This window comes from Lepidochelys kempii, chromosome 3 (assembly GCF_965140285.1).
Source record: "Lepidochelys kempii isolate rLepKem1 chromosome 3, rLepKem1.hap1, whole genome shotgun sequence".
In the NCBI taxonomy this organism is placed as follows: domain Eukaryota; kingdom Metazoa; phylum Chordata; order Testudines; family Cheloniidae; genus Lepidochelys; species Lepidochelys kempii.
The window spans coordinates 160181390-160205746 of record NC_136382.1 but is presented as its reverse complement, the minus strand read 5'-3'; the positions used below and the strand labels follow the sequence as shown (position 1 = coordinate 160205746).

At 43.6% G+C, this 24357-nt stretch overlaps 1 protein-coding gene across 1 annotated transcript in view; it reads left to right on the top strand.

The window, feature by feature from the left end:
• The first annotated feature begins 417 nt into the window (after positions 1 to 417).
• The window catches only part of CNIH3 (cornichon family AMPA receptor auxiliary protein 3), a 75898-nt gene continuing 51958 nt past the window's right edge, over positions 418 to 24357 (top strand). Inside the window, exon 1 of the mRNA XM_073338744.2 lies at positions 418 to 1305. Within this exon, the coding sequence (XP_073194845.1) occupies positions 1225 to 1305 (81 nt within the window). The 5' untranslated portion in view covers positions 418 to 1224. The remainder of the gene's footprint in view (positions 1306 to 24357) is intronic.

Genomic DNA, 24357 nt, shown 5'->3' with positions numbered 1-24357 from the left:
TTGCAAAGTTCCCTCTTATCCGGGAGGGAGGGGCCCTCAGGGGAATAATTTAAAAGCATTATTTTAAATACCTCCCGCTGAGGGTGGTGGATTTTGCTGTGTATGTTTTAGTGAGACGTTTAAAACCTCACTTATGGGCTAGTTTTATTAACATTCCTCCTGCAGATCGCCACAGCCTGAGCTAGCCTGGAAGTGAAGAGACACACAGGGGTGGTGGGGAGAGAAGGGGGAGAGAGGAGAAGCAACGAATCGTGGAAAAATCAGCAGCCTGCAGGACGCATGTGGTTTCCTGGGGATTTATGAAAACTCCAGAGATCTGCACGCGGTGGAGGGGGGGATGCTGGTGGCCGTGCTCAGGGCCCAGGTTCCCGCTGCTGTGGGGTGCGAGGAGCAGGGCTGCGGGGGGAAGGAGGAGAGAAGGGGAGGAGATCCCAGGACTCTCGCATCTCCTTCTCCTCACCCAGCAGCAGGTGGAGAATTTCCTTCAAAGCTGCTGCTGCGGACTGAGCGGGGGGACTCAGAGCGGGGGGTTCCCCTGCGCCCCCAGCCTGGGATTGTAACAGGAGAGGCCAGTGGGGGCGCGATTGAGCGTCGGGGGAGCGGAGCCGGAGCGGGACCGAAGGGAACAGAGAAAAGCTGCGGAGCGGGAGGAGAGGGCAGCGGCGGGGGCACCGCTCGCAGTCCGGATCCGGGAGGAGCAGAGAGACCCACCCCAGAGCCCCCACCCGGATCGGCGGCTTCTTCTGTGCGCTGGGAGCCCCTCAGCTCCGGGTTCGCCCTCTGCCTTGGGGCCCCCCCCGGTCGCTCTGGGGGTCCCGTCCCCTTAGTTCCGTGGGGTCGCTGAGCGCCGCCTCGCGTTGGGAAGGCCCCGGGACATTGGAGGGGCGGGGAGGGGGAAATCTCCGCTCCCTGCCTGTCCTGGCTCCCCGTCTCCTTTCCCGAGGTCCGATCCCTGCTCTCCCAAGCCGGGCTCCCCCTGGGTGTAGCAGGGCGGAGAGTCTCCCCTCTCTGTTGTTTCCTTGCGGGGGTGAGAACCTTTCCCGTCTCTATTTTGGGGGTAGCGGGGTCTCCTGGGCTTGGGGGCGCCCCGGCAGTGAGCGGGGGTCTCCCCCGGAGGCAGGGAAGAGGCACCCCCTCCTTGAATTTCTGGCGTTGTCTCTCCTCTGCGGCGCCGGGGTCCTCTCTGCCTGATTGGGGGTGCGGCGGGGGGGTTCTCCCCTCACCATGGCCTTCACGTTCGCTGCCTTTTGCTACATGCTGTCCCTGGTGCTGTGCGCCGCCCTCATCTTCTTCGCCATCTGGCATGTGAGTATCCGACACGCCCTCCCCTCCCTCCAACAGCGCCCAGCCCCCCAAAGCCCGGGACAGGAGCAGCCCCCCGCCCGCCCCCCGGGCCGCCATCGCCCCCTGGCTGCCGGGCAGGGAGGTCAGACGCCGCCAAGATCCCGGCCCGGCTCAGCTGCTGGGAGCGCAGGAGACAGCTCAGATCCCCAGCCCCAGTCGCCCCCCGGGGCTGCGACGGGTCAAGGAGCGATAACTAGGAGATGCTGGTAATGCCAGCCTCGGTGGTGGGTGCGTTTAGAAACGATTCCCGACAAAGGGAAGGAAACAACCGATGAGCGCGGGGGGGGGGGGCGGGAGAGGAAGCGGGTGACCAAGGCAGAGGGATAAGTGGGACTCTTGGGCTGAAGAAAACGGGACTTTACAGCACCCCCCCCCCCCAGTTTTCCTTCGTGCCTCCGGGACGTGGCTTTGTTGGCCTGGGCGCTGGGGGAGGTCCCGAGGCCCCGGGCTCAGCGCACGTGGCGTGACGAAGCGGTCGGAGTTACGGAGGCAGGAGAAAAGGAGCAGGGTGGGGGAGAGCGGCGGGTACTTTGCAGAGTAGGAAAGTTAAATCGGGGGCTTGTCCACGCTCCCAGCGCTCCAGCCGCGGCACTGCTGAGGGTGAAGGTCTGCGCAGTGTACAGGGAGAAGTGGGACCCTTTGGCTGACGATAAGGGTAATTTACAGCGCCCTGTCCGGGATGCTACACAGCCAGGAGATGAGCGGAGGCAGAGCCAGCCCTTTGTTGGCTGAGCAGTAAAGCCCAGGGCCTGACCCCTTGTTAAAGACCCCCTGGGACTTTTTGCTGGAGGAGGTGTGCGAACCTTTGTTTCCTATCCAAATTCCAACTCGGCTGAAGAGGCAACCTCAGGATAAAGGTGCCCCTAGAGTTGGGTTTGTGTAAAACAAGCTTTTAGGAGACCAAAGACCAGTGAAAAGAGCCTCAGGATTTTTTAAAAATGACAGTAGGAGATCTTTGAAAGGCATGTTCCCTGAATACTGGGCCTGATCCTGTAAAGTGCTGAGCACTCTCCACGCCCATTGGCTTTTATGGAAATCAAGGGCGCTCAGTGGCTCCGTGTCTGGCTTGGGCCCATTGATCATGCTAATCCATGAGAACTGGGAAGTAAAGTGCTAGTCATTTTCATTGTCCAGGAAAGGAGGAATGGGGGGAACATAAAGAAAAGTAAATTAGATTGTTTCCATTTTTTTCTGTTTTAATAATCTAATGTGTCACTAGCTACATAGATGAGGAAATTTGTGTTAAAATGTGATTTTATTTAACATGAGATTGCCCCCTTTCTCCACCTTCTTTTAATTCTCCTGCAATTATGGATATGGGGTTCTTCATGTCCTGTCCTAACTGTGTAGCTGTGTGGTGTTAAACAGGTAGGGGTGAAGGAGGGGGAGATGGAAGGGAGGGTGCGTTTCAGTAATGGGTTATAGTTAACCCTATATATAATTTGTCAATCAATTTAAAATTATTACATGTTTTGGAATCCTTTGGGATGAAGATGTGCTATATTAATAACAATTAATAATTTCCGTAATGACATAAAAGAACTACACTGGGACCAGATAGGATAAAGCAAAATAACCTGGAAAAGGGAGAAAGCACCATATAGAGCTTATGGAACAGATGTCTGATGGAGCAGGATAGAGGGATTTAGGATTTATTATTAATGAAACATGGGAAGGATAGAGCTGCTAATTAAGGTCTGTTTAAGCATTTCAGGAATATTAAGTGAAAAGATAAACATGTCTATATAGTCCAAACAATTTTTGAAACCTGATCATTCTAACATAATACAGGTGCAGTAACGAGGGGTCTATGTGTTAATGCAACTGTAAAAGTTTTGTGACAGGCACTACCTCTATAAAAACATAGAGCACCTGCAGCTACTGGGCCAAACTGTTCTGATGAACTGGTGTAAATCAGTAGAACTACTCAGTTTTCTCCAGTGTAATAGAACTGAAATTAGCCTAGTCTCTTCTTGTAGAATGATAACAAATAATATTACTTAAATAAGCGGTTTATGAAAGTAATAGAATAACAGAAGATTAAACCCCCACCAATTTTTAAATGTGCCTTCCGTATATATATAAAAAACCTGACAGAGCTTTAATTATTCCCATAATGAGAACAGTAATACTCCAATTTCTTATGAGATTTCACTGGAAGATGAGGGTATATGATGCAATATATTTAGTCTTTTATTCTAAATATGTCAGTGCAGAAACCTTCCCATCTTTTCCCCAGAATCTGACTTTGGTTCTTATATATTTATAATGGAGAGTTGATGTATTCCAAATGGATTCTCAAATTCACAACAAAGGATCTTTTTAACCATTAAGATGGCTTGATTGTAAGTCTCTTTAGGCAGTTTGGCTACTATGACTAAACTAAAGATTGACCCAACACCCAAACACTCACTAATGTTTAAAAGGGGTTGGGAGATTCAAAAGCTGAACCTGAATCTTAATTTTGGAATTATTTTAAAGAACCAGAACAAAATCCCATATTCAGACTTTGTGGTGGCATTCAGAGCCAGATCTAAAATTTGAGTCTTCGGGAAGTTTTTAGAATGAATCCATAGTGGTTCAGAATAAAATTAAAGTTCTCATTTTCATCCTGTACCTCATGCTAAACACGTCAAACTGTACTAATGGTTTGTATAATTATTATTAGTGTTACTGTAGTGCCTAGGAACTGTGAAACTAAAATAAAAGCAAAGACTAACAAAGGCTATTGTGTTATTTTTTATTTATTTTTTACTTCCATAGTGCTTTTTATCTGAGATGCTAAAAGTTCTTTAGAAACATTGATACTTGCAGCATCCTAGTGAGGGAGAGCTAATAAAGGTATATAGTATTTAACGTAAATTATTTGAAGTGTGTGAAAATAAAATCTAGATGCAATGTAGACTTCAGAAACTCTGTTAATTATCTGAAGGGTCAATACTATCTTTCCTACCTAAGGGCTGAGTGCACTGTCCCTGCAATACTCCCAATGTCTGCTTGCATGGAAAGAACTCTCTAGTTAGATGATCCATTGATTCAAACAAGTCCTGTGCATGGTTTACACTAGTGATACTGTTGTTATCACTATTGAAATTTCACAGATGCTAAATTAGTGATGAAAAAGTACTGAAAATTCACACTGTCAATGCACTTCATAATACTAAGACTTAAATCCAGGTCTCCATGGCATGGCAATCATCACACCTCTCAGATTATTTTTATTTGGAATAACATAGTACTAAAGTCATTCTGTATTATGGACACTCTGTCCTGCTCTTGTGTAAAAGTACTAGAGAAGGTGGAAGAGAAGATGACTTCTCTATAAGTTTCTTTTAATCATTTTATAGAATTTAATAGAAAATTATATTCCTGCTATATGATGATTAAAAATAGTCTATGGAAAGGTTAGCATTTTCTGTGAAATTCTGTTGATGTTTAGAGTAATTTTTGCAGACCCCTAGTGGCTTAGAGTCCTTTTCAAATTCTATATGTCTTTTTCATAAGGTTAACGTACGCAGGTCCTAAAATATTTCCCAGAGCTTGTTCAAGATCTCTTATAGGGCCAGATTGTGAAACACTTGCTTATGTTTTGTTGTACCTTACTCCTTGAATAGTTACTTTGAATTCAGTGGGACTTCACGTGGAGTAAGGTACTACTCAGTGTAAGGAAGGGTAGGGCAATTTGGCCCATAGATAATAAATGTCCGATGTAACAAATATTACAAAAATAATTCTAAATGTTAAAATATGACAAGCTGGGATGTCTACATGGACTCTGTATGGGTATGTCCAGTTAGCTCAATTGTGTTAACATGATTGAAAAATCCTATTAAGATGCAGGCTATCATGTATGAAGCCTTGTTAGTTGGCTGTGTTGTTGTCTGGTGGGAGCGTGGCTTCAAATGTGTTAGCCTGCATTTTAATGGGGCTTTTTAGTCATGTTAACCTAATTTGATTGAGATAACTCAACTGAAAAACTCACCTTTGCCCATCAAGATATACTCTATGTGATTGTAAAACATTGCAAAAATGTAACAAACTAGAATATATCCCTCTATTTTGAATTACTAGCTGAAATAGCCTCCGTATGTATATATTTGGCCAAATTCTGCTCTCAGCTGCACTCTTGCAACTCAGCTGACTTCAGTAGAGTTGCATAGTGTAACTGATAGCTGAATTTGGTCCATTTGCTGTATAGTTCTGTAGATTTTTCTGATTTAGTTATTAACCCAGTAGAACAAGGTCATCCTCTTCACTAAAGATCAAAGCTGACTCTATCTCCTCCTAAATCTCAGCTCTCATTGCTGCTCCTTTTAAGCAACTTTCCAACTATCCAAATCAGGATTACTCTTTGTCCTTACCTACTACCCTCAGTTAGGATTCCGCTGGCAGGTTAACATTTATCTAAGCTATGTTAAGTCTTTTTGAGTTCCCAACAGGACATAAGGTGCCACACTCATCCCTGGTATAACTCCATTGATTTCAGTGAAGTTACACTTGGATTGAATGTGCCCCAAGATGTCTAAATTGATGTTTATTCCCAGCTACTTGAAATGCGACTCCCTCATACAAAGTCCTACAACTTTGACACTCACTTCAGATTACTGTATTTGAACATCCATAAGTGGGGCCATCCTCTTTCAAATGTTTTAAGATGAAAGATGCTTCTGCTTTCAGGTTTGTCACATTAAAGGCTATGTTATCAATGCAGAGCATGGCTTTTTTCAAAATGTCTTTTTTTAATAGTACAACTTAGTAACAATTCGTAAATACAAAGTACTGTACTATTAACAGTAATTAATTATATACAATTTTGAGATCACACCACCATGTTTCTTTGGCATTAATGTAGTGTGTCCTGTGAATGCATAACAGTATTTAGCACTCAGTACTATGTAAGACTATATTAAGAATACAATTTTAATGGACAAAACTCATTTCACAATATGGAATATATATGTAGAGAGCAAGTAGGGTTATTCAATGCTTGCATAAAGAATAACATAACATCACCTAAGCATAGGGGGTATTTTGCTACAATCTTAGGTCCAAACAACCTTAGGTCCAAACAGAGGACTCCATTGGCCTAGTTCTCTGGGATGGCAAAAGTAACAATCTTTCAAATCAATGGGAGTTACTTGTATCCTGGGGCAGGAGAATAAGACCCCAAAGCATGACAATCCACATTCCTTTCCCTTATATTTAATGTCATATTTTTTTAAGAGAGAGGAGGGAGAGGGGAAAAACATTAATCCTTAAAAATAACATTCCTATAGTTCTGAGCCTGACTTAAAACCACAAATATACATTTGCAGTCATATTTGTGACAGTGGTGCTAGAACAACTTTTATCGTGGGGGTGCTGAGAGCCAGTGAACCAAACTGTAAACCCTGTATATGATGGAATCCCCTTCAAGCCATTGGGTGTGGCAGCACTGATTATTTATGATGCATTTCCCCCTCCCCATGTTGTGCCTAGACATTATGGGGGCAGTTATTAATCCTACATACCTTTACACAGTGATATGGATTAAAGCTGGCATTTCAGTTTTAATTGAAGATAAGGAGTGATAACAGCAAGGAGGTATGATTCAGGAATCCTCTGTTCTGTGCCTAGCTCTGCTGCTGACTCACTATGTGATTACTGGGCAAGCCATTTATATCTTTCTATGCCTCAGTTTCCTATCTGTTAAATGTGGATAATAGAATTAAATTCTCAGGGATGCTGCGTGTGGTCTTGGTCAATTTATATCTTCAAAATGCTTTGAGATCTTCCAGTGGAAGGTGCTTTGTGTATATATATAATTTTGTTATTAATCATTCTGTATTTTCTTGCTGGTATAGATTTAATTTTATTGGAATTCAATTTTTAGTAGTTTATGCTTGGATTTTCAAAGGCATCTGAGAGAGTTAGGTACTCAACTCTTTGAATTCAATGGCTGTTAGACAGCTAACTCCCTTAAGCTCTGGCTTTCTTTAATTTTTGTCAACCTGCATAAGCTTAACTTTGGAGGTGGATGAAAAAAGCAGAAGGGGATGTCTTAAAGTTCTGTGCTGTTAGGGAAGTCAATAGTTCATTGCAGGTAATCGGTGTACTTTAGTAACCAGCCATATAAGAGCAGGTCAGTATTTTTCACATATTATGCCTCACCTATTTCTTTAGCCATGGCATGGAGGGTAGATGTCTTACCTGGAAACGGTTACAGTGATCTGTGAACTAGCTTAACCCTGGGCCTCTCCTATGTAGAAGTTGCCAGTCATCTTGGTTCAAATTATTTGCAATGCATTAGAGTATGTGTTGGAATGAAAGTTATTTCCTTAAGAGCTTGAGGTTAGCCTGGAATTTACTTCCAATTATATATGGTTAATACCATCCCTTAATGATTGATTAATTTATCTGAGTACACTTTACGATTCTTTGGAGTTAAGGCAAGGGTGGGTCAAGGTTGAGGCACATGGACAGAATAGTTACACTGCCACTGCCTGTTTTGTACCTGTTTGTTGAGGATTTTTCTTCCCTTCTCTTCCCTCTCAGTGGCTGAGCCCATTGATCCCTGCAGATTTCCTAACCTCTCCCATTTAAGGAATGAGACAGATTGAAAACGGAATGCCACCTTCTCTCAAGGCTCTGAAAAGGCAGAGCACCTCCAGGCTGGGCTGACCATAATACATTTTAATAGTCAGCTAATAACCACCTTTGCAAAAGTTTCTCATATTAATGCTGACTTTAGCAGCCCTAACAGCATCAATATAATAGACAAATAAATTTTGTATCTTGAAAAAAGAAATAGATTTCAATTTGTTTACTTTGTCTCATTTAAATAAATAAATCAGCTGAAGGATTTATGATTTGTCGCAAAATTAAAAATAGTAAAATGATTTAATGGGGCCAGAAAAAAAAAGCCAGTGTGTATGTTTGAACTGTGCACATCGAGATTATTCTGGGGAGAGATTCTAAATTGTGAGCGGGTAACCATCTTGAGCTTACAAGTAGCGCCAGATGCTTCCCAAGTCACAGCCACTTCATCATCAATGAGCCATGAATTATTCTGTGGAGACTTATGTGCATTTTTATTGGAGTCACATAGAACTGTTATAATTTGAACACTGGCCAACACTGTATTTGAATTTATGTTGGATTTAGAAGGAAAATGTGCTTATTGCTGGGATTTTTCCTCTTAGTTGGTTTAATATTTTTTTAAAAGCACAAGCAATATGTTTATTATTACAGTGTTTCCTAATAAGCAGGGCAACACCAGTGCCATGTTTTATTGGGCCATTAACACACCTCTCAGATGGGTTGGGAGGAGTGAAGTTATAGGCACCTGTTGTACAGATTTGCATCTTCAACCATACGAGGTGTATGTTAATTCACCCCTAGAATGTCTTAATTCAATTATAAAATGGATCCCGTGTTTTACAGTTGATTTTTCTTCTAAATACAAAAGATCTTTTTATCAAACATCTTTCCAGTAAATGGGGACGTCTGCACTACCATTGTTGTGCCTGTTCAATGGATTAAGAATACTTACCCCCGAAGGAGCGTGAGAGTCAGTGGAGAATCTTGATCCTAGCCCTCTAGATATTGGGGCATCCACAAGGATTGTCAACTCCTTGACCTCTCTTCCTTCCCCAGCTTCTTTGACAGCACAGCTCACTTATGAGCAATATTGCTACTGACAACCATGGTATTCCCAAATATCTTTCAGTCTTTTCTAGTGGCCTACATATTGCACAGGAAGGGTGACAGAATCCAACCTTAGGGACTTTGTATGAGAAAATCTTTGGGGTGAGTGAGGAGCTGTCAACACCAACCTTTGACACAACACAGGAAGGAATGGAGCCATCAAACAATAACCTCCTCCAGCCCTGCCAGTTGATACTTCAGCAATTACGTGCCACACATAGTCACAGTGATACTAAAAATGTATGAGCTTTCTCTCTGGCTTCCTTGTGTCCTGTCTCATGTATTTATATTACCACAAAGACAGTTCCTAATTCAGCACTTTTACAATATTGTTACCCAGACAGGCTAGTTCCATTCTAATATTGTATGATGTACAGTGCCCTTTAATAGAACCATTATCAATTATATCCCTAAAGTAAAGTTCTGCTTCATATAGTGCAGTTAAAATGATTTTATACTATTAGAAGTGAAGAACATTATAAACTCTCCTCTGCATTATGCTTTGCTGTTTCACATTTGGATTTTCTATACTAGGGTGACCAGACAGCAAGGGTGAAAAATCGGGATGGGGGGTGGGGGGTAACAGACACCTATATAAGACAAAGCCACAAATATCAGGACTGTCCCTATAAAATCGGGACATCTGGTCACCTTATTCTATATGCATACTGAAACAATGGGCAACAAGGAGGCTCCTTTGTTCTGGTAGAGCAGCATACAGCCCAGGAGATCAGCATCTCCTTCTTTTGCTTTAATCCCTGGTAATTTTGTATTAACTTCTTTTGATGTGGCAATTGGGCATTCTTTAAGGGTTAATTACTAGAAGCAGCAAATACAGAATACAGTAATCATCCCACTGAAAAGAGTTGCATGACACCCCTGCTAAAAACATAATTGTTGAGAATTTAATGATTTTTACTGAATAGGAAAATGGTGGACAGCTAGGCGGCAGTGTTATCTAGTGGTTAGACTGGGAGCCGGGATTCCTGGATTCTGTTCCATCTCCCCCACTGATTCTACTTTGTCACCTGGTGAGTCACCTAATCTCTATGTGCCTCAATTTCCCCTTTTTAAATAATGAATATCATACTTACCTGCCTCACACGGGGATGTGATGCTTTCTGAATAATTTGCAGCATTGCCAATCCCAAGCATTCAAATATAATGTCTCAGGCCACCAAAATCATAACTGGATTTAAAAAAAAAATGATTTAAAAAAAATAAAGTTAGAGTTATTTGCCTTCTGATTTTTGAGATTGCTCTCTGGTCACATTTTCAAGTTTTATTTTGCAACTAGAAGGGCTAGAAACTTACTTTATAAAAAGAAAAAAGAAAGCAAACTGAGACTCTCACCTAATCACTTGAATCCAGGAACTGGAGCTTTAAGAAAAATACCAAATATTGTGACAACTCTGGAAGAAATGGAGACAATTGGCAATACTGTTTGTACAGTCCTTTATGATTCTTTGATGATAGATACTATGTAAATGTCAAGTGTTGTTATATGGGCCAGCTGTTTAGATGCAGTAAAGTTCAATTTCCTAAAAATTTAAATGCCAACCATCTTCATGCTGTGAGTCACTCTTTAAGTGTTTGAATGTTTAAAGTCAATGTTCCGTCTTGTTATTATGTTTTCAAGTTAAGAGTGCTGGCTAAGTAGTGTAGATTCATAGCTAACATCTCCATGCATGATTTTTTCCTCCCCTTAATAAAATTTTAAAGAGAACTCCTTGCTCACATATTGACAGCCCAGAAGACTAAAGCTCTTTTATACATTCACAGGATGGGTAGAGATAGACAGAAATGGTGAAAATTCTACCAAGATCATTTGGTTACATGCACTTCAACCATCACCTGCCATTACTATTACTAACTCAGCGATTACAACATATCCTCAGAGATGCCATTTCTGTTTGGATACAAGTTCAAGGCTAACCTCATTCCTGAACTAGACCATATCCCTTTAATTACACGAATGTGTTTCATGAGAACATAAGCGACTGGAGGGATAGAACAGGAAGATGTTTTAAGACCAGCATACTTGCCACTTCTGTGGTTATCTTAACCTCACCTTCCTGCTTTACCCACCTAATCCCTTTCTTCTTATTTATGTCTATGCTCATCTTTGATTGCCCTCCTCCCATAACCCAGGTGCAACCACTGCTCGAGCAAACATGTGTTTTCCTTCCCTTGGTGATGTCCACACCCAACTCTGCATGCCCTGTGGATGGAGAGGAAAAAATGGAAAGATCTTGAAACCTTTCCCTGAAAGGCCCCAGTCAAGGCTGAATCCCCACTCTGTCATGCCAAGAAAGAAAAGAAAAGAAAATACATCTGGAATTTAGGCATTTGCTAGATTTTAAAAGAATAATTCCAAAAATTAAGCACCCAAACTAGCTTTCTTGGGGGTTCAGCTTAAAGGTTACAAGCAAACAAAAGCATCAGAGGTTAACACAGAAGAGATCCACAAGCCAAAATAAGAAATCAACCTGATAGTGTCTAACTAAACATTCCCTATCCAAATTATTTTAGGTATGGAAAATATTTTTTCATACCTGTTTCAAACCTTGAACAGCATTTCTGTTTGCAGCATTGCTGCTCCATCCCTGCAGCCCAGAGAACAACAAACAAAGGGAAAGTTTCTTTTCCCATTTTAAAAAATTCTAGCCTTCCCATTGGCTCTTTTGGTCAGATGCCCACTTTTTTTCTTTACCTGGGGGACTTTTAATTCTTTTGCAGATAAAGCAAGTAAAGAACAGCTACCAAGAGGAATTTTATAGCTAACTGGCTGGCTGGGTATCCATCAAAGGGAGTTATCCCCCGGTTTATTGATCACCCTCCCCGCCATCATAGACGGTGCTGGCCAGACTGGTTCAGGTCCGGTCCACACCGGCTGGGATTTCTTCCTGGAGCTTTAGGAAAACAGAGATAATAAGATACATGCACCTCTAATTTTACTAATAATTACATGATGAACTAAACAGTTCTTTTTACATTTCAAGGACTACAATGACTTAGAATGCAGGGACATTTTTACTTGGCTGATTCTGGGAAACCTTCTCGAGAGAGTGCATCAGCCACTTTATTAGAGGCTCCTGAAATGTGTTGTATTTCAAAATCAAAGTCTTGAAGAGCTAAACTCCACCAAAGAAGTTTTTTATTAGTCTCTTTTGTGAAGCCACTTCAGTGCAGCATGGTCAGTCTGTAGGTGGAACCACCATCCTCAGATGTATGGGCGTAGCTTCTCCAGCGCATACACAATGGCATAGCATTCTTTTTCTGAGACTGACCAGTGGCTTTCCCTCTCAGAAAGTTTTTTGCTGAGGAAAATGACAGGATAGAATTGTTGATCTGGTCCTTCCTGCATTAAAACTGGTCCTACACCACACTCAGACGCATCTGTGGTACAACGAATGGTTAGTTAAAGTCCGGGTCCCTCAGTACAGGGTCAGACATAAGGGCCGCCTTAAGCTGATTAAAAGCTTTCTGACACTTTTCAGTCCAGCATTTGGCATTTTTTTCCTGGTCAGGTCTATCAGTGCGGTGGCAATTTGGCTGTAGTGTGGTACAAATCATCAGTAACACCCAGCCAAGCCCAAGAAGGTTTGGACCTGCTTCTTTGACTTAGGGACAGGCTAATTTTGGATAGCATTTACCTTAGCCTGTAGGGGGTTGATAGTACCTTGACCCACCTGGTGTCCAAGGTAAGTTACCCTATTTAGGCCTATTTGACACTTTTGGCCGTAACGGTTAATCCTGCCTCCCTTATGCACTGGAAGACAGCTTGGAGGTGTTCCAGGTATTCTGCCCATGAATCTGAGAATATAGCCACATCGTTGAGGTAGGGACTGCAAATTCCCCAAATCCAGCCAGAAGATTATCTTCCAGTCTCTGGAAAGTGGCGGGTGCATTTCGCAGTCCAAAAGGGAGCACATTAAATTCATACAGCCCTACGTGAGTGATGAAGGCTGACCTTTCCTTGGTTGGGTCACCTAGCAACACTTGCCAGTATCCTTTAATTAAGTCTAAAGTGGAGATGAACTGGGCACGTCCCAGTTTCTCCAATAGCTCATCTGTGCATGGCATTGGATAGTTTTCTGGGCGAGTTACAGCATTTAGTTTACAGTAGTCCACACAAAAGCAGATTTCCCCATCTGGTTTGGGAACCAGAACCGCTAGAGAGGCCCATGCACTCTCAGAGGGGCAGATTACACCCATCTGTAACATGTCCTTGATCTCCCTTTCTATTACAATTTTGTCTTGAGGAGCCATCCGGTAGGGTTGGGCTCTAATTGGGCGAGCATCACCTGTGTCAATGGAGTGGTACACCTGGTCTGTCTGTCCTGGTCTGTCTGTCCTGGGGTCCTGGTCCTGTCCTGTCTGTCCTGAAAACATTGGCACAAAGTTGGTGCACAGCTCCTGGATTTGCTGTCGCTGCTTACGCCCAAGGGCCATAGAAAGGCTCGCTTCTTCCACGCCATCATTGTTTGTTCCTTCATAGTAGACTCCTTCAGGTCACACAGCATCATCTCTCTCCTGAGCTGTAAACTGGAGAACCTTGATTTCTCAGGAATAAAAGAGCTTTAGAGAATTAACATGGTATACTTTAGGTTTTTGGGTGGGGTCTGGGAATGCTGTGAAATAATTAACAGCTCCCAGGCACTCTTGGACCATAAATGGCCCTTCCCACGAAGCTTCCATCTTATTGGCCTGGAGCACTTTCAGGACCATGACTTGGTCACCTACTTTGAAGGAATACTCTCTGGCATGTTTATCATACCAAACCTTTTGCTCTTGCTGAGCATCCTGTAGGCTTTCTCAAGCAAGAGCTAGAGAGTCTTTGAGGGTGTTTTCCAGGTTGGTTACAAAGTCCAAAATGTTAGTTCCTGGAGAAGATGTAACCCTCCCCCCCGCCCCATTGCTGTTTCACCCACTGTAATGGCCCCTTAACTTTGTGGCCATAAATGAGTTCAAAGGGGGAAAATCCCAAACTGGGATGTGGTACAGCCCTATAGGCAAAGAGCAACTGCTGCAACACTAGGTCCCAATTATTGGAGGGCTCATTCACAAATTTACATATCATGGCTCCCAAAGTCCCATTAAACTTTTCCACTAGGCCATTTGTTTGATGGTGATAAGGGGTGGCAACCAAGTGGTTTACCCCATGAGCTTCCTAAAGACTTTTCATGGTCCCTGCCAGGAAGTTAGTTCCAGATCTGTAAGGATATCAGAGGGCCAACCTACCTTGGCAAAAATGTCTTTCTGTCAATGTCATCTCATGGTTTTAGCCCTGGTGTTGCTTAGTGCTACTGCTTCTGGTCATCAGGTGGCAAAATCCATGAAAGTCAGTATGTACAGCTTTCCTCTGGGTGTCTTCTTAGGGAAAGGACCCAGAATATCCAATATCCATGCTGAAATGGAACCTCAATGATGGGGAGTGGCTGGAGAGGGACCACAACCTGATCTTGGGGCTTTCCCACCCTCTGGCACGCCTCACAAGACCGGACATAGGTTGAAACGTCCTTGCCCATACCCTCCCAGTGGAATAACTTGCCCAAACAGTCCTTGGTCCTGTTCACCCCAGCATGGCCACGAGGGTGATCATGGGCTAAGCTTAAGAGCTTTTCCCTATACTTAGTTGGAATTACCAACTGTCTCTGAGGGTGCCAGTCCTCCTTGTGCGCACCAGAAAGAGTCTTCTTGACCTGTTAAAAGAGTTGAGAGGTGGTGGGTCGCTCCATGCCGCCGTCCAAGCTCCCTTGAGTCTCTCATCCACTTCCTGCTCTGTCTGGAACTGCTCCCTTGATGCTGGAGGAGGAAGAAGCACAGATGCTTCAGCACTTCCTTTTGGGGCCCCACAATAGGCTCCTTTCCTCCACCGTGGAAGGACTACAAAGCACCAGAAGGTTGAGTAGGGCGTGGGGAAGAGAGCACCTGGGCAGGAAGGAATCTGGGGATAGAGAGCACATGGAGGGGAGAAGAAGGAGGTGAGGAGTGTGACAGGGTGACATCTTTCTTCTGCTCTGTCTATACAGACTTGGAGACCTTCATTTGTCAAGCACCCCAGCGCAGTTGTATTTTCATTTGCTCTTCCCACCACCTTACTGAGCCATACCCCATAATTATTTACAACTTTGAGTTTTTCCTCAGTTCTCTGCCAAGGAGAGGAAAGGGAAAAGATCTCTCTATTCAGCAGTCCTTCTCAGTTCTGGCTCTGCTAGCCTGCCCCTCTCTCTCTGCCCTGCACTTCCCTCCTGTGCTTCTTATGCTTACTATGTTAATGGGCCAATTTGATCATTACTCCTTCCCCAGCCCATTCTAATCCACTTATTAGGCCCCATCATGTCCACCCTGCAGGGGAATTAATTGGTGTTTAAGTGACCAGGGTGTCAGTCCCAGCACTCAGTCACAAGGAGAAGAGAGAACATGTATGAGCATGAGTGAGTGACAAGGAAAGAAGGAGGGGATAATAAGCATAAAAATTCTTGGTGCTGGGGATAGGAATGGAAGAGGAGAAAGGTGGAGAAGAGGAGGCTGCATGAGTCTGTAAGGTGAAGCTGAATATATGTGTATGTGGACTCTCTTGGGGGAGCCTGTGTAATGAGTCCTGTGTGGTTAGGGTGCAGGAGCCTACATGTATGTGTGAATGGATGTGTGGGGGAGGCAGCCCCCAAAGGTGTGAGTGGAGTCTGGGGGACCTTCAGATGTTTGTGTATTTTGCTGGAATTTGGGGGAAGGTAGTAGTGCATATGTGAGAAAGTGGGAATGGGAGCACAAGACAGAGGAAAAGAGTGGGGAAAGAGCAGGGTCAGCCTCAGGGAAAATGGCACCCTGGGTGAACTTGTATTTTCATGCAACTGGCCTCCGTTGCCTCCCCATCCATCCCCCCATCAACCGTGGTTCCCCTGCCTCTCCCCGATTCCTCTCCCCCAATTGGCCTGAGCTCCCTTCCACAGCATCACACCCCAGGCCCACCCTGCTCCTTGCCTCTTGACCACAGCTCCCTCCGACCACAATGCCTTGGGTGGTTGCCCACATCACCCACCTGAAAGGACAGCCCTGGGAGAGAGATGAAACCATTGGTGAATGGAGGAAGAGAACTCAACACAAGAAAACAAGAGGAAGGGATGGGTGGGAGGAGAAGGAACAATGTTCACAATATAGAAATAATATTGAGGAGATAATAGACTGGAAAGACAGAGAAGATAATAAGGGAACTAACAAAGTGAATGAAGAGAAAAGATGAATGTAAGGGAGACAAAGTCACGTTTAAAGTGTTCACTTAATAGAAAATATAAATGCTAAGACAATATAATCAGTAACAAAATATTGGAAGTTTTTAAAAAAGAAAATGGATGGGATTAAATGGGCTGTGAGGGCGAGACTGGAAACTTGCTAAGGGTCAGCACTGACTAGCTGTCCTGCCTCTTTCCCATGATTTTTGTCTTTCTTACGCTGAACAAAATTCCTTCTCCTGGTCTCTCTTCTCCCTCCCGTCTTCACCTGCAAATATTTTCTCTGGTTGCACCTAGGCCAGTAACTTATTCCATCTGTTTATTACCCTTTGCTTGAAGTGATTCTGCAGAAGCTTCCCATTTACTCTTAGCTTTGGGTTATTATGTCCCTTAGCTTTTGAACCCTTATATAGAAAATACTCCATTTCCTTCTAAGAATGTAACTCAGGAAGAAAAGACAGTGTAGATTTTATGCATTTGTTTTCTCCCTTGATGTTCCATGGGGAATAATTGATATATACTCTATGTGTGATTTAAAAAAAAAGAAACAAAGGAAAGTGGTGGTATTACACGAGAGCATATTGCACAAATAAGCTGCAAATGATCTTGAATGGGGAGAGAAAACAAGGGCAGAAGAACATTTCCTTTCCTCTAGTAATAAACCTGTGATGCACAGATATGTAGGTAATACATTTCAGTTGTTTATTTCCTGGCTGCAGCTTCCTGATCTGGGCCTGGGGTATAAAACAAGGAGTAACAGGGGGATATGCAGCTCCCCTTTTTATACTAAAGCTAAGGGGAGCCCTCCCTTTTCTGCCTGTCTTGTTGTCTTGGATTAACAGCAGTTCCCTGCAGCTCCCTGTACTCCTTAGCTGGGGTGGGGACAGCTCCCCCTCCTGGCTCAAGCTAATGGACCCACTGTATGGATGACTGTCAGAATGGTTAATACTGCTGCCACATCACAGGGGTCAGTGTTCTTTGATGCCAGTGGCTTCTATTAGCTGCTTGTGCTGCAAAGTTAAAATCCAAATTTTCCCAGAATTTGGGGTTATTGGGATCTGGGTTTCTGGTATGTGCCATTATAGAAATTAGGGCCAGTTGCAAAGTTTGGATGTGGATTTGAACTTCCCATAATTCCAGTGTTTTGGGGTATGGGTATTTGGTTCAGACCCATCTTTATTATGGGCTTTCCAGGCAGGAGGAGAGAAGAGAAACTGGTTGGAGAACACATTGTTGAATAACACAAGAATGAGTTCCCTGCTCATCTAGCATGAGACAGTCCCTGGGAATTCACGGTATTTTGTGGCATTCAAACATCAGAGTAAACTAGTTCATAAACAATAAGTCATGGCTTTCCTGATGTGTAATGTCAATGTGTTGTCACCTGCGCAGTCAATAAAGTATTGCCTTGGGTTTTCTGGGTGTAGTTAATAGCTGCCTGTGAACTCTTTAAAAAAAAGTTAAGTTACACCAGGGAGGTGTTTCACCTATTGTGTAATGCGACTTTCTACAACAAACTGTTGGCTTCCCTCTACTGAATGTAGTAATAGGAGGCTTCTAAATAATAATAATTAATTAATAATAGAAGAACTGTGACAACAATATGATGAAGTCCCTCCAATAAAGAAAAACCTGACAGTCTGGGCTTCAGAAATTCCTCCTCAACTTGAAATTTGTTTGAAATGTATTCTGACTGCAGATATAGTAAGTAAAATCATCAGCCTGTTTAGGAACAGGCTCCGTACAACTATATTTGCAACGTCTCTTCCACATAGCTTGCTTGTTTTCATCTCCATAATGAACAGCAGTTTATCAGTGCACAGCTGATTTCCCCAGCTGAATTCACTTGGTGTTACGTGGAAGTCCATGAGTGAGTTTAAAACTATGGTGGAGGTATAGAGAATTTCTGAATTTCTCTGGATGGATTTGGTGAATAGCTGGATCCTCTTTCTCCCACTCTCTCGCAGAGAAGGTTGAAATCCTTCAATTTTGACAGCCATCTGGGTAAACAAGGAACATATTTCAGTGGCTGGGGCCGAGGAGGTGGAATGTCATCCCATATCTGCCAGAGAAACCTCCTCTTTCAATTACCATTGGATAAGATAGTTTTTAAAAGGCCTTTTCACAGCAGTTGCAAAAATCTGTCAATTGTTGCTTGTCAAGTCAGCCATCTGGGAACATCATGTTCTCAACCATCTTACGATGCTGGAAAACTCCCAGTGGCTTGGACACAACCAATAACGACAAGTGAATATGGATTCCTTTCACTTCCAAATTTTTTTTTGCTTTTCCCAGGTATTGCCTGTAGTGTTACAATAATAATATTTAATAACTTACATGGAGACAGGGTCCTTCAAGATAAAAATTGCTATTTTGAAGGATACTATTGCATTCCTTAAAATAAACATCCTTATACACTTCCAAGACTTGGGTTTTCATGACAGAATTCTTCATTCTCAGAATAACAGATGGATTCTTTTAACTGACTGCCACATAATTATCCTTAGGAGTTTGCACTGCACTTGTCCACTTGCTTGGAAATCTGACTTTGCGGTAGCTGAGGCTGCTTGCCACGCTTGTATGTCCATACAGTCATTTCTACATGGAGAAATTTTCCACCATACCAATACCACTGTAGTCATACCGGTATAACTTTCTGTGTGGACACTCTTATTCCAGAATACAGGAATGTGTATAATTATGCCATCAAATTTTCTTGAGTAGACAAAGCTGTTAAAATCATATTTGCAGGGTCAAGACTGAGCCTGTATTGTGAGTATGTGTCTTTAATTTGACATACTGTAATGCCATGTAAAAGACATAGTAGGTTAGCTTAAATCACTGAGAAAGTAAAATGAGATTTGCATGCCTTTTGAGTTAGCTAAAATACTAGTTAGTGCCTAAGAGGCTAAAAATCATGTTTGGTAGTTGGACTAAACCTGATACTCTTCTTTCCTTAGCACAACCAAACAACAAACCTAGAATTTAATATCAAGGAAAAGATTAAGACCAAGTGGCTGGGTGTGAATTGGTGCAATTCAGATTGGAACCAACAGAAATTGTGCCTGCTTACACCAGGGCTGAATTTGGCTTTCAGTTCAGAAATATGTTTTTAAGTCATGGCAGATGCATTAGGAAGTTCAAATCAGATGGAGCAAGAAAGTGCCGTACAGTTATTGATGTGAAATCTGACAAAAACAGTTTTAAACCACCCAAGGGTGAGAAATTGCTATTTTCAATCTTAGCCCCAAAGGCATTGCCTAAAGCAGACAACTAACAACATGTGTTAGTTATGGGGGTTGCGTTTATTACATTTCACATTAGTCCATTACTTAGCCTCTTCTGTAATGCAGTATTCTGCAGGCACTAATCTGTTTAGGCATAGACATTCTTATTCTTCTAACATTCCTGATTTTCTACGTACTCCCAGGCTCATTCTCTTGTTTCCCCTGTCCCCCACAGTAATCTATAGGTTACAGCTTTCTCTCCCCCTCCCATTATTATTCTATGGGTCACTTCTACTCAACACTGAATGCATTAACTAAGTTAGACGTGCGCCCCACAAACACATAAAATGTACACAGCTTCAGCTTTTAAGTGGTTCAGTCTAGAGTTGGGCCAAAATTGGAACTGTCAATCTCTACTCCTTTGACTTTCTAGATGTGTAGGTTCAGATTCAAATCCCTGGATCTGAAGCTTCTGTAAAATATTGGCCTTTAGTCAAAGCTGGAAGAAAACCTCTGTTGTGTTTGGTTGGGACAAAGACAGAATCTCGAAGTATTCTGACAAAACTTCAACTCAAGATCACAGAAATTCCACAGGATCAGTGGATCTTGTGAGAAAAGTTTGTGAGATTTCAGTGCCAGCACTACCCACATCTAACTCTTTGTGTATGCCTACACTACGAAATTAGGTCGAATTTATAGAAGTCGGTTTTGTAGAAAGCGGTTTTATACAGTCGATTGTGTGTGTCCCCACACAAGTGCTCTAAGTGCATGTAGTCGGCAGAGCGTGTCCACAGTACCGAGGCAACCGTCGACTTCTGGAGCATTGCACTGTGGGTGGCTAACCCACAGTTCCCGCAGTCTCTGCCGCCCATCTGAATTCTGGGTAGAAATCCCAGTGCCTGATGGGGCTAAAACATTGTCGCGGGTGGTTCTGGGTACATATCATCAGGCCCCCGTTCCCTCCCTCCCTCCGTGAAAGCAAGGGCAGACAATCGTTTTGCTCCTTTTTTCTTGAGTTACCTGTGCAGATGCCATACCATGGCAAGCATGGAGCCCGCTCAGCAAACTGTCACCATATGTCTCACAGGAGGGCGCGGTGCACATCAGAGAAGCTTTGAAAACCAGTTTCATGACTGGACAGGCTACGGTGTGAAAGTTCTGTTTGTTTCTCCATGATGAAACCCACTGCCCCTTGGTTCACTCTACTTCCCTGTAAGCTAACCACCCTCCCATCCTCCCTTCGATCACCGCTTGCAGGGGCAATAAAGTCATTGTTGCTTCACATTCATGCATTCTTTATTCATTCATCACACAAATAGGGGGATAACTACCAAGGTAGCCCAGGAGGGGTGGTGGAGGAGAGAAGCACCAGGAGGGCTGGTGGAGGAGGGAAGGACAAGGCCACACAGCACTTTAAAAGTTTAAAACTTTAAAATTTATTGAATGCCAGCCTTCTGTTGCTTGGGCAATCCTCTGGGGTGGAGTGGCCAGGTGGCCGGAGGCCCCCCCACCACGTTCTTGGGCATCTGGGTGAGGAGGCTATGGAACTTGGGGAAGAGGGCGGTTGGTTACACAGGGGCTGTAGCGGCGGTCTGTGCTTCTGCTTCCTTTCCTGCAGCTCAACCATACACTGGAGCATATTGGTTTGATCCTCCAGCAGCCTCAGCATTGAATCCTGCCTCCTCTCATCATGCTGCCGCCACATTTGAGCTTCAGCCCTCTCTTCAGCCCCCCACTTACTCTCTTCAGCCCACCATTTACTCTCTTCAGCCTGCCACCTCTCCTCCCAGTCATATTGTGCTTTCCTGCACTCTGACATTGTCTGCCTCCACACAGTCGTTTGTGCTCTGTCAGTGTGGGAGGACACCATGAGCTCAGAGAACATTTCATCACGAGTGCGTTTTTTTCACATTCTAATCTTCACTAGCCTCTGGTAAGGAGAAGATCCTGTGATCACTGAAACACATGCAGCTGGTGGAGAAAAAAAAAGAGGCAGTGGTATTTAAAAAGACACATTTTCTAGAACAATGGCTACACTCTTTCACGGTAAACCTTGCTGTTAACATTACAGACACAGCACATGTGCTTTTGTTCCAAGGTCGCATTTTGCCTCCCGCCACCACGTGGCTAGCCCCTCACCCCCCCACCCCCACCCCGGCTAACAGCGGGGAACATTTCTGTTCAGCCACAGGCAAACAGCCCAGCAGGAACAGGCACCTCTGCATGTCCCCTGAAGAAAAGCACCCTATTTCAACCAGGTGACCATGAATTATATCTCACTCTCCTGAGGATAACACAGAGAGATAAAGAACGGATGTTGTTTGAATGTCAGCAAACATACATTGCAATGCTTCGTTCTACAATGATTCCCGAGTACGTGCTACTGGCCTGGTGTGGTAAAGTGTCGTACCATGGTGGGTGGAATAAGGCTGCCCTCCCCAGAAACCTTTTGCAAAGGCTTTGGGAGTACATCCAGGAGAGCCACAAATGCCAGGGCAAATTAATCATTAAACATGCTTGCTTTTAAACCATGTATAGTATTTTAAAAGGTACACTCACCAGAGGTCCCTTCTCCACCTGGCGGGTCCGGGAGGCAGCCTTGGGTGGGTCCAGGGTGTGCTGGCTCCAGATCCAGGGTGAGAAACAGTTCCTGGCTGTCAGGAAAACCGGTTTCTCCGCTTGCTTGCTGTGAGCGATCTACAACTTCATCATCATCATTTTCCTCATCCCCAAAACCTGCCTCTGTGTTGCCTCCATCTCCATTGAAGGAGTCAAACAACATGGCTGGGGTAGTTGTGGGTGAACCCCCTAAAATGACATGCAGCTCATCATAGAAGCAGCATGTTTGGGGCTCTGACCCGGAGCGGCCGTTTGCCTCTCTGGTTTTCTGGTAGGCTTGCCTCAGCTCTTTAAGTTTCACGCGGCATTGCTTTGGGTCCCTGTTATGGCCTCTGTCCTTCATGCCCTGGGAGATTTTGACAAATGTTTTGGCATTTTGAAAACTGGAATAGAGTTCTGATAGCACAGATTCCTCTCCCCACACGGCGATCAGATCCCGTACTTCCCGTTCGGTCCATGCTGGAGCTCTTCTGCGATTCTGGGACTCCATCATGGTCACCTCTGCTGATGAGCTCTGCATGGTCACCTCTGCTGATGAGCTCTGGCCAGTGTGGTAAGCTGCAGGTGACCATGGAAACAGGAAATTGAAATTCAAAAGTTCGTGGGACTTTTCCTGTCTACCTGGCCAGTGCATCTGAGTTGAGAGTGCTGTCCAGAGCGGTCACAATTGAGCACTCTGGGATAGCTCCCGGAGGCCAATACCGTCTAATTGCGTCCACAGTACCCCGAATTCGACCCGGCAAGGCTGATTTAAGCGCTAATCCACTTGTCAGAGGTGGATTAAGGAAATCGATTTTAAGAGCCCTTTAAGTCAGAAAAAAGGGCTTCATCATGTGGACGGGTGCAGGTTTACATTGATTTAACGCTGCTAAATTTGACCTAAACTCCTAGTGTAGACCAGGGCTTTGTTTTCACTGCCAAAAAAGGTGTGTTTTTACTGTGGGATAACTAACCCATGTTAGCTATCCCACTGTAAAATCCCAATGAAAGCAGGCATTTGTAGTTTTTACTGGGAGGAAGGTAGGTGAGGTCAGCACTCCACTCCACCCTCCACTCATGCTTGACCTTACCTAGTTTATCTTGTGGTAAAACTATAGTGCCGTGTTTCCACTAGGGTTTTAATGCGCATTAGCTATTCCACAGAAATGCAACTTTTTTGGCAGTGAAGATAAACCCTGAATCCGAACCCTGAACTACAGTTTATGCTTGATTCTGAGCTGGACCTGAACACCACCTCCTTGGCCCAAGTACAGTTCTGATTAGAGCTAGCTGGCTTTGTTTGAGTTTCAAAAACAAAGGCATTTTGAAATTTTAGTGATTTTTTTCCCCTCCAGCTTTTTGACAATCTCTAGAACTCATCATCAACCTTTATCAAATAAAAATGTTAAATTGAAATATTTGTATTGCTAATTATATTACATTAGTGCCTAGTTTTGAATCATGACCCCCTTGTGCTAGGCACTGTACAAAATGTAATAGAGAGGGCCCCTGCCCCAAACAACGTACAATCTTAAGTATAAGATGAGAGACAACAGGTGGATACAACAAACATAACTGGTCAACATGACAGGCAGCTGTCACTGCATACCTGCTGCCTAACTGGAAAATAAAAATGAAATCTGCTCTAGTTTCGATTAGCATCTTGAACTCTGTGCACACTGGCTTTTCCTTTTAACCCTCCCATGCCAAGAAAAATAAAAATCAGAGCCCCCTTCAATCATTTGCCAGTGGCATCTCAGCCTTACACCCAGTCACTTCCAAAGCTATTCAGTGACTCACTAATCTGGACTTGGTTATTTGAATGTCGTGGATCACCCCTTTTGCCATGCAAAAGAAGATTTATTATTACTATTATCATTAACCCAACCACGAATTAATTATTTAAAATATACTGCTCAGGAAAGTATTTAAGTAGTGGAGCAAAAGGAATGTCTTTGATCTCCTTTTGCTTTCCCACATTTCAGTTGGCTGTAGTGGGTTATTCATCAAAGCAAGCATTTCAGACTTGCTTGCTTGGGGACCCTAGGAGTTACACAAGAGGATATTGCTGAAATCCAAGATTTTTCTTGTTTTTCTTTTTTTAAAAACTTTAAATGTTTTACTAAAAGGATTTTGGAAAGGAATAAAGATAAAGAAATATTTAAGCATGAGGCTCTGTGGCATGTGAGGCAGGCTCCTGAAGATTTTGAATGATCACTCCAGGAAACAGCTGTCTGTCATTTCCTAATGGAGGAGAGAAAAGCTCT